General features: G+C 40.0%; 1 protein-coding gene across 1 annotated transcript; it reads left to right on the forward strand.

The window, feature by feature from the left end:
• The first annotated feature begins 3,419 nt into the window (after positions 1-3,419).
• LOC124622833 (sestrin homolog) lies at positions 3,420-10,472 on the forward strand. The gene is made up of 8 exons (XM_047148628.1): positions 3,420-3,604; positions 6,328-6,498; positions 6,685-6,867; positions 7,471-7,708; positions 7,843-8,132; positions 8,235-8,425; positions 8,535-8,679; positions 8,794-10,472. The coding sequence occupies exons 1-8, from the start codon at positions 3,584-3,586 to the stop codon at positions 8,878-8,880; spliced, it is 1,326 nt and encodes a 441-aa protein (XP_047004584.1). The 5' UTR covers positions 3,420-3,583; the 3' UTR covers positions 8,881-10,472.
• The last annotated feature ends 1,023 nt before the right edge of the window (positions 10,473-11,495 follow it).

Genomic DNA, 11,495 nt, shown 5'->3' on the forward strand with positions numbered 1-11,495 from the left:
GGCGGGGGAGGGTATTTCTGGTATAGTGTGTTCCAGTATGTAGCAGATTTAGAAGGATGTAGGGTGCAGTAGTTACTTGGAGATGAAGAAGCTTGCACAGCATTGCGTAGCATGGAGAGCTGCATCAAACCAGTCTCTAGTACCCCTCAGTCACAAACGTCACGCCGTGACTCGTGAAATAAAGATATGAAAGAAGATGCTAAATCGATTGAAATCGATGTATATCGCGAAATATACAATGATCTGTTTACGGTACTATGCAGACATTTGGTGAACGCGATTTAGATTAAAAAACGGAAAATTAGAATATGAATGGCCAAACGGCAATATGACCTTGCTCCTCGCGAATATAATTACTTCTCAGTCGGCGTGTGGAAGTGACAGCTAAAAATACTAGAAATGATATTAAATTACCCGTTACTGTTTTTGGTTTCTATTATCTGTCTTGTCAGCAGACGGTTATTACAGCGACCACAAATGATTTGGCTACAATATAAATGATGTCTGTTGTTAGTTTGGCTGGATTTGCGGAAACTGCGTGCTGGATTAGTACGCTGTATTATGATCTTCGCTCTGTGTCATTGCTGAATTTCTATTTGTATCGTAATACCTATGTCACATTTCGTTCCACTTTCTATTCCACTTACGTCATGTTTCGTGATGTGTTATTTCTGGAAATTTGTGCATTCCTGTCCTAATCTTCTACAAAGATAAGTGATGAATATTCAAGGTTAAAAGATTGCTAGGTGCTAGGCAACAAACTTAGTATTTCGTCTTCTATGTCTGATTTGTCTTACTACTTTTTCTAGTAGTCGTTTGTCACCATTAGTAACGTTTCGTGCATCCGAAGACAGCCGGGTTGTTTCACAACATGAAGCTATTGGTCCCTCTGTAACGTGGGCGAGTTGGTTCTCTGAAAAAGGCACGGGATCTACCTCCGAAGTACTGTAATATTCAAGCCAATCTACTCGTCGATTGCCACTTTTCCTAGCGTACTACACAAATACTTTACTGGTGCCTGGATTTAAAGTCTTGGGTGATTTTGGCCTCTGACGCGTGAAGTAATCCTAGTACGCATTTTCAGTGTCAACAGTTTTTAACAGACAAACGTTAAATGGTTGCTCTTGTTACCTAATATTTGAAAACTGTTTTCTATAGTAGTACAAAATCCATCAAGTCGCAAACTGAATCCAAGAACAATCCGTGAAATGAAATACGAACCAATGAATTTGTTGTTTGACATTTAAGTACTAGCCGCATACAAAAGACATATATTTTTACACTATAAGGTCGACAAACACGTAAAACCAATACAACTGGCTCACGAAACACACAGGAATCTCTCTAATTTGACAGTCAGCAGTACGGAATACATCCGCAGCAACAGTGTAAGAGGTTCCACGTCGTATATAACACTAATGTAGCTGCTCCGCTATGGAACCGACGTTTGAAACCAAGAGGCAAGAACACTGACGGAAACGTATTGAGAGAGGCGGGTTCCCAAACTGGCAACGCGGGCGACAGCAGCGCCTCTGGCGAGCGAACGAGGCATGACGACACGTCCAGACCTGCAGATCGACTCATTTCGTGAACAACGAAACGCATCTATGAGAGCCGTTCCGTACATGAAGAATCTGTACTCATTGCGGAAATTGGTTGTGATGTAGCTACTAACTGCTCACTAGTTTATCGTAACAATCCAATTGTTATTAAATTATTGAAGACTTTTTTTTTTAATATAAATTATCCAACATTATTAGTTTTGCCGCCTTCTGTGGACATTTTAGCTTCTTATGAAAATGATATGACCCCCCCCCCCCCTCAACACGCGCGAATGACGTAAAATGATTGTGAGAAAAGTAAATGTACTGCTTTATGAATTTATTACGGCATATAATTGTTTCGTGTATGCGAATACAGCCATAAACTTTTATGTGGTGATGGAATTGGGATGTTAGCCATAAAATGCGTTGATACAAGGGCACTGGCGTTGCTATCATTCGGGTAACAGCTGAGACATTTAAGAAATTTCAATTATCTTGCTCCGACAGCCTGAAAAAGAAAATAAGGTGCGATTGTAAGGGTTCAATGTCCCGTCGCAGGGCATCATTAATACTCATTCTTCTTTATGTAGGCTTTCACTAAATTACGTCAGGCAAGGCAGGGATGGTTCTTACTGATAAGGCCACTGTTGACAATTTTCATATCCTTGTCAAACTAAGCCAAGTCTGCATATGAATTGTTTTTCCTATAGAATTGTAGCACCATGACAGGTCCAATATATTTGCAAAATTTATACATAGATGTACAAATCTGTTCCGAGTACTAGAGACAGTGTCGCTTCCGCATCTTGACAGTGTGCATTGCATCGTCTGTGGAAGAAGACTGCCGTAAGATTTCTCTCTGCGTGGGCTAAACTTGGAAAAACCGCTGGATTAGATTCGCAAGAGGTAACTGTTGCTAGCAAGCTCAAGGACATTAACGACAATTCTTTCCAGTTCGAAACATGTCTACAGCTGGTCCAGTAACATTTTATTACGCGACCGAAAGTCATTTACAGGGAACCAAAAAGTTCAGGCCACTATTTGCTGACGATTTATTTCAAGATATTAATTTAATTCGATGGCCTTAAGACACTGGCTGGGAAAAGGGTTGGCAGATTTTTATGGTCAGTTAGTACAATAAAAAAAACCCGAAGTAATAACACCTTTGGCAGTGGTCACTATCTTTAAAAATAACACAGAACAGAATTCATATTAGTAACAGGAAAAAAAAAACCGTTGTTAATTTTCCGAACTACCAAATCATCGGCGAAGACATAATTCTTCCACTGGATGTGGTACTATTGTTTAACGTCGCGTGTTTTTGTTTTTTTTACATTATTCCCTTACACTTAGAGGCGCAAGTGCGTTGAGGCTATCTACCGGTGTGAAGTTCCGGCCGGAGTGCTTCTGTTGTCCATCGAAGACGACGCTGCCTCCCTGTGGTACAAAAACGTGCCATGTTTGAAGCGCCACGCCTGCCCCCAACCGCCAGTTCTTTGTTCTAGCCCGGACGTAGGCTCAGGGAAGCGCTCCACCCTGCCGGGGGAGAGAGTTTGCTGCTCCTCCCTCACGTAGAATGCGCACCGTTTGTAGGGGGCGTTCGAACTTCCTCCTTTTTTTTTCCTACCCCAGTATTATGAATATTGATCGAATCCGCTAACCACCCGTTGCTAGAAGACAAGCGCTGTCCGCAACCGCTGCGCTCGGCGACCTGTCACAGCCTGCAGCTGATCACGGTATGTGCCGGAGGTTTGTTGCTATGTGGGCTGATGTAACCAGCTGTTTGGTTGCTTCACGAACCAATGGGAGACCGGCTTCCCCCACCCGAGCCGTCCCCCCCACCTCGCGTGAGCCAGCAGAGCCTCAGTTGTAAGCTGCTGCGGACGCGTTCGGTCAGTCGGGGTCGGGAGCTGGCTGCGGTGACATGAGTGAGTGGAGTGAGGTGCAGTGTTAGCTTTCTCAAAAACAGGCGCTCGGCCACCACCATTCCCGTCGTCAGCGATACCGCAGAGGCTTCGGCCCTCCCACCTGCGGCCGACATGGGACAGATAGGCCACGATGTAAGTAACGAAATCTTACTATCCCGTCTAAAACAATCCTCGTTTCGAAGAGCTTCGCAACGGCCATTGTGTGACGAGTTGTGCTGAAACCTACCGTGTGCGGCAAAACTGAAAAATTTCTTGACGCAATTTTAAGTTCCCCTCAACAGCTAAACTGTTTGATGCTCTCTCTTCCCGCGAAACTTCATTTGCTTCCAAGACTGCTTCTTTTATGGACACAATAGTGCGGCCGGTATTTCGTAATTTTGTTAGTTCAGAAAAATGAGACGCTTAACTCTGATCATATGTGCTCTACAAATTTCACATTACGTCCACGAAACTACATTCTGTTAAATAACGGGGCACTCTAACAGCCTCTATTTAGTATTCCTAAAGCCGATTAGTCAAGTTAAGAAACGCCAGATTGTCTGGCCATCCTTTCAATAGTACGTCTTTACGGAATTCTAAAGAGAGCCTTCATTGTAGCCAGTTTCCATCGTTTTGTTGACTTCAGTCGATCGTCGTATGTTCCAAATAAATGAATGATACTCAGTTGTTCATTGTAAGTTATGATGTAACGAATATTTGGTGAGATGTGTATACTTTCTTGATAGGGCTTAACTTAAAGCTAGCGTAGAAGCTCAAGTCTATCCTTTAATTCCATTTCCAGCTCTGGGATAAATGTTTGAAAGTCTGTAACTGCAGGAAATATTATGTATTGGAACAGAAATAATATGCTTTGTTTATTCTGAAACGCTAGTCTGTAGAATTAGACCTGTTTGCAGCAGAATGATTGTTTTAGATGTTAAGTGTTGCACACAGACGGGAGATGTCCGGTAATTTTCATGTTACCGGTCAGAATCCACTTTCTATTAGCTGATTCGTGAAAAAGTAAATTTTATAACTGACAAAGTTCTAGGTTGTTTCAGTATGCCTACCTGGTTTGAATAACGTTGTAATCCAGCCAGCCCGATGCTTTCTTCAGCGGATATTTTAGCTAGGGCCCAAGCTTTATTACGGTACGCCGGATGATTTGAAGCCTTCGCTCTTTGCCGGAACATTCTGTGAACCTTATTTTCAAACATTATGCAACGAATGGTGATTCAGCATATCATTGTAAAAGCACGTATTTGCATGATTCCAATTAAGTCACAATATATATATATATATTCAGAATTACTGTTACTGAATATGTGAGGTTGTTCGTAATGTTAAACTGTGACACGTTGTCAGTCTGGGCAGAGGTCGCGAGTGATAACCTGCACCTAATCTGAATAGATGGACTACTGCCGTCTCCCACGACAATGGGCTCGCATCTTATCAGCGGCAGCTCCGCCAGTGCCAGCGGCCTGCCAATTAGGACAGCACGGCCCGTGGACGGCCTCGCAGCTGACCGCTCGTCAGCTGAAGCACCGGCCGGCAAGCGCGGAAGTGGAGCTTATGGCGAAATGCACTGCTCTCCTCCGGCCGCGAGCATTCGACGATACCGGGAATGTGGGAAAATTTCCGTTTTTCGCGGATGATAGGACCTTGTCATACGCTTGCGGGAAGCTATATCTTCCGTGCTTTGCCGTATCAGTTTTATCATGATTTTAACTCCTTGCCTAGAGGCTGAGGTACCTATTCGGAAATAGTGCTTAGACCTAGCAGGCATTACTAGAATGCCGTTAGGTTAGTTACTAGTCTTATCACTAGTTATCTGGAAAATCTGCCGCAAAAACTGGAAAACCGGTTTCTTAGTGAGACTGAGGTCCAGTATACTAAACATGAGTAGCGCCCTGTACAATTGAAATCTGACGCAGGTATGTACATCTCGTTATCCAATTATTCGCCTGTTATTGCCGTAACATTGAAATACCACATTATCGTATTAATGCCTGAGGCTGGAACTGGAGGAAACACTTGAATGTGACAGGACCGTAGTAGTGGAAGTGAACTGATAACTGACAAAACTGAGAAATTTAATGTGACATAGCTGCAGCCAGTAATTATTAAAAGAGCAAATCCTGTGGAAATTTCTACAGTAGGATCCTATTCCTTGTTGCAGCAGTGACATATAAAAATCCAAGAATAACGAAAACAAGTAAAGCAGTTGAGATTGTTCATTGTGATAATTGTCCACAGAATGTGACCATCAAAGAGCAGAAAGTAATGGAAAACTACGTAGTTATTTGATAGGTACAAGGCAATAATAAATTATTACATTCAATACTGAACAACATTTTCTGTTTGTAAATTTCATTAGTTTCTGCAGTTCCTGCACTAATTAACGATGAGCAGTTACAGTGAATCCTTAATTCGTCTTGCATTGAACTTAAAAAGCAGCCATAGATACTTGTAATTTTGTGATAAAACAGCAGAGTGATACCCCACTATAATATAGCACTTTCTGTGCACAGTATTGGAACTGATAGTGTATACTTAACATGACAAGACTCCCCTGCTTAAATCTTAGACAGCCAATATCCAGAATGTTGACTCATTTATAAAGAAAATACCAAACTTTCATGAGATTGCTGCATTTTTCCTGTGAATTATCTTCAACTAAAAGTTGTATTTCGAAGAATGTTTACTTCAATCATTTTCTATTTACTCTGCATTCCTGGTACTGCTGTCATAAACATTGTTTAACGACATTTTGCCACTGGAGCCACAGTTTAAAATGCAGTTAAAATAGCCTTGCATATAAAATTACTTTCTTAAACTTTGCATAAACACTTATTTGCTTTTTCATTCTGTTACAGACGCATGCACTATTCATTGATGCCTTTCTGCAGAACAATCGGCTAGATCACGTGACACAGGTGATGGGCTACCACCCGACTTACCTGGACATCTTCCTGCGGACGCAGAACTTCATCCTTCGTGGGGATGGGCCACTGCCATATGACTATAGGCATTTCATAGCCATTATGGTAAGCTGTTTTGAAAGTATTGCCCACTTAAAGATAATACTAAAATGTGAAAGTACGTCCTTGACATAGCCATACTGCCATTGGTTTAATTAGTCTTGGTAAATGAGGCTTATCAGTTGATTAGTATCATATGCTGCAATGGAAATTGTGAACTTGTGGTCATGGGCTGTAATTGTTTTTCTGCAGGCTGCTGGTCGCCACCAGTGCAGCTACCTCATCAATCTGCAGAAGCAGGAGTTTCTGCTGCAGGGTGGTGATCAGAATTGGCTGAAGGGATTATCAAAAATCCCTCAGAAACTGCGTGACCTGTATGATATCAATAAAATCCTGGCCCACAGGCCATGGCTGCTCAACAAACATCATATTGAGGTATGCCAAAAATGTAAAATGAGAAATGTATTTATCATATTAATAATTGTTACTATTTCTTGTTTAAAGTGTTGGTCATTACATGTGTGTGAAAAGTGTAGAGTTTGGAATTGAAGGTTTCATTAATGAAACAAATTGCCCTTAAATACTTCCTTTGGGTTTGCCCAATTTCATGTAGTTTTGACACTTCTGAAGGTTTCTTCAGTGTTTCTCAGGGATACAATTTAAATTACCTAAAGTACCAGTTTATGATCACAGCAGAAAGTTTAGAATTGTAATGAGTAATGAAATTTTTACTCTAAGGGATTTTCAGCCACTCTAATTTGTATTACGAGAATAGCATTATATATCATTAAGAAGAAATAAGATGATTTTCTGTTGTTGAAACATGAAAGACTTTTAAATGCGTGACTTCTATGTATTGCACACGGTGACACTTGACAGTATACTCTAGAGAAATTGGTACACGTTGCTGCAAAATGTGTGTGTGTGTGTGTGTGTGTGTGTGTGTGTGTGTGTGTGTGTGTGTGTGTGTATACTGTTCACTATTATTTAACTTTTCCACTATCATTGCACAATTTGATTTGAATTTTCCTTTTCCAGAGACTGACAAAGGGCAAAGACAGCTGGTCCTTGGCAGAGGTGGTTCATGCCATTGTTCTTCTGGCACACTTCCACTCACTCTCTAGCTTTGTGTTTGGCTGTGGTGTGAATGAAGAGTTGGATCATGAGGGTAGTCATCAGACAGCCAACAGTGCTGGTGAGGATGACATTCCTCTCAGTTCCTCACCTCGCACTGCAACCAATACATCAGGACCAGCAGCTGCATCAGACAGGGATGGTGAGTGTTGACAGTCAGTTTCATATATTTTGACAGTTCCTAATTGTAAGAAACATAGCTAGAAATAGCTTTTATGTACCGAAGCTATAGGCATCCTTGTGTACACTGACTTACTGTGCCTTTGACATTCACAGATCAGTGGCACAGGCCTGTCCCTGTTGCTTCGCCAGTCGACCAAGAGGTGGGCGTGGACACGCTAATGCAGCGTATGAAAAGTCTGTCTGAGCGTGCTGAGGAATTTTCTCAGGAAGAGAAGACTAAGCGCTTTGAGCATGTTGAAAGTCAAAGTGCTGAACTCTCTCCTGCTACAGAGCCTCAGACACAACTGAAAGCAGACATTGGTCATTTTGTGGAGGATCCAACTTACCTGTACCAGGACTTCGCCCGCCGAGGGGAAGTTTCCATTCCTACATTTAGGGTACAGGTGAGTACATGCCGGAAAATAAATGCTGCATATTATGTGGTCATCATTTATCACTCCGTTGTTATTTCAGTCAGCATACTAATAATTTATTTTTGCTTACAGGATTACTCGTGGGATGACCACGGTTATTCACTAGTCAACCGTTTGTACAATGATGTAGGAAACCTTTTGGATGAGAAATTTAAGACTGCATATAATCTCACTTATTACACTATGGGTTGCCGTCAAGATGTGGATACATCTCGCTTCCGTCGTGCCATTTGGAATTACATTCAGTGTATGTTTGGCATAAGGTAAATACCTTTCATTATCAGTCTCAATTATTATAGAATTTTGCTGCAGTATGATCCCTGCTCTATCTATTAGTGACATGGTACCTTACTTTCAACTATTTTGTTGTAGGCATGATGATTACGATTATGGTGAAGTAAATCAGCTCTTAGAGCGAAATCTCAAGGCTTTCATTAAGCTGGCATGTTGTTTCCCGGAGAGAGTAACAAAGAAAGACTATGATAAAGTACTGAGGGAATTCAAGCACAGTGAAAAGGTCAGTTAATACACCCTGTATATTTTGTTTGCATGAGATGTTAAGTGCCAGTCTTAATTACTCTATAGTTTAAATGACTTGGGCATAGAATGATGTTTGAATTTCAAATTACAGGTGCATGTGAATTTGATGGTACTGGAAGCTCGCATGCAGGCGGAGCTCTTATATGCACTTCGTGCTGTGATGCAGTATATGACGTAGGCTCTCTTAAAGTCTGCAGTGACCAAAGACAGGTGTGTGATAAAAATGCGTGTGACTTGTGCAGGACCGAATTAAATTTTGTTCAGTATCTGTTACTGTACATTCGAAAATACCTTTGAATTTGCATTTGAGATAACCATTCAGATACCTATGCTGGCCACAGTGGTTTCTACATATGTCTTTCTGTATTTCAAATATGAAACAACTGATGTATCACACTGATGGAGTATTGTATCCCATCCTGCAGCACAACCCTTCCTTACTACACCAAGTTTTGCACAGCACAAACATATAAATGAATGACTGTGATCTGTTTCTAGATGAAATATGTTAGCTCTACATGTAGGTTTGTAACAAGAGTCCAATCTTCTCACATTTACTCAACAGCAGCTTTTGAGGTGGAAAGTACCATTTGATTAATAGTACGAATATAATAAATTTTTTGCAATGTGAAAATATTATTAGTGTTTTAGCCATTAGATCTCTGTAGTTTTAAGTGCTTAATCATGAACATTAGCTTTCTGACCTCATGATGTAACAATTAAAATCAGTTGCTTGACTCTAACATGGCTAAAATACTCAGATCAATGTATCTTATTGTACTTAGAAGCTGCATTTAGCAAAAAAAGTACCGAGCAGGTTGGACTCATTTTAATTGTGAGAATATATTTCGAATTTGTAAGGCCAAGCTCAAAGGAGCTCATTTATTGAATATTGTTAAATTGGCATATTTACACACCAGAAGAACAGATTTTAAAAATTGTAAAACAAATAATTATATTTGCTTCAGTGAAGCTTTATGTGTGAATAGTCACAAGTTAGACTAGTTTTATGTTATTGTTGATATGTGAAGATTTTGAATGATTTAATGTGCTTTTTATGCCCATTGTGCACTGAGAATATAACAGCATTTTAATGTGATTGTTAATGTTGAGATGTCCATTCTCATTTGCTGTAATGGTCACAGTTGCGCTCAATCCTAAAGAAATTGTTTTGAATAACAGCCCACCTGATGCATTATGCACCTTGGATCTCTTAACTGGTATTTTGTTACCTGACTTTACGGACTGTGCAAGGGAAACCAAATATTCTCTCTCTCTCTCTCTCTCTCTCTCTCTCTCTCTCTCTCTCTCTCTCTCTCTCTCTCTCTCTCTCTCTCTCTCTCTCACACACACACACACACACACACACACTCACACACTCACACACACCCTACCTTTCAGTAACTATTGTATTACTCCCAGTAGCAGAACATGTTGTACAAGACACTAACTTAACTTTCCTCTCTAAACCGAAAAGAAGTTTGTTTTTTCCTTGCACATTCCATGATAGTTTTTAAAGTTAATGGTTTTTAACAGATATTGTGTTGTTGAATTGAAACGTTCTCAAGGTCTACAACAACTGGCTATTTGATTTGTAGATTTGTGATAGAGGTTCTTTCTTGTCTGCATTCTGGTCAGTCAGTTAACATCTCTGTGTACTTGCAGGCTCTCTACTCATAGCATGATCACAGTATTATGGTAATAATTATTGTAATTCATCTGCAACACGAGACTTCAATTACAGTGAATATAAAGAAAATGTGTTTTTAATCTGACTGTCTACCTTTTTTCTGAACCACATCTACCACACTACAATAAGCACTGTGATACTATTCAAAGTACAAATTAACGTACATTAGATGTCCCCTTTTTATGGGAATCAGAATTGCACACAAGTAAGAAAAAATGCAAACAGTTAATCAAAAAGTGTTATTTCTCATTTCATTTGACACTCTGAAGATACCGATTCTTCATATGACAGATGAATTTTACAAATATCTTCAACTGAGATATATGCTACGTGTGACACCTTGGAGGATAAGGTGAATGAACTGCCAGCATTAAACCTCTGTATTCTGTACAGTAAAATTATTATTGACTAATTCTTCACCTCTAAAGCATAGTGGTTCAGATGATATTACCACACAGATTTTAGAAGGTACGTAGAACAGACACACAACAATCAGTCACAATCCCATTAGTCTTTATTACTCTTGCATGTCTAGATCTTCAGCTATAAATACCTATCTTCAGTGCATTTGTGTGCACCGAAGATTGCTTTTTATAGCCAAAATCTAGATATGCAAGAGTAATAAAGACTAATGGGATTGTGACTGATTGTTGTGTGCCTCTCATTCCTTGTAGCCCATGATCATTGTGTGCAAGTTTCTTACGGGATCAAAGTTGGTGAAAGAATGCAGAATGAGATTCTGCCTTGCTTTTTGGTAGTGTTTTCACTAAACTTAATTTGTAAAGGTTTGCACTAAATGAGAACACTTTGAGAGAATTTGTTTAATGGCATGTTGTATGGCAGACTGAATCTGAAGTTGTTGGTTGCATTTGCAGTTTACTAGCAACAATTGGACAGAGTAGCAGGAAGCAAAAGTATTTGATTTAATTTAGGAGCACATCAGTGCGGAAGACTTTAAATTTACGGTTCTAAATTGAGAATTTTGAGTCCTTAAAAGCAAAAATATTAATTGGATATTGTTTTTTGTTGTTGGAAGGATGGTTATTTTAATTTGCATTTGAAATGTGAGGAATTTTAAAAGTTTGCACAAAAGCTCGTGTCTA

Source organism: Schistocerca americana, chromosome 1, assembly GCF_021461395.2.
Source record: "Schistocerca americana isolate TAMUIC-IGC-003095 chromosome 1, iqSchAmer2.1, whole genome shotgun sequence".
NCBI classification, from domain to species: domain Eukaryota; kingdom Metazoa; phylum Arthropoda; class Insecta; order Orthoptera; family Acrididae; genus Schistocerca; species Schistocerca americana.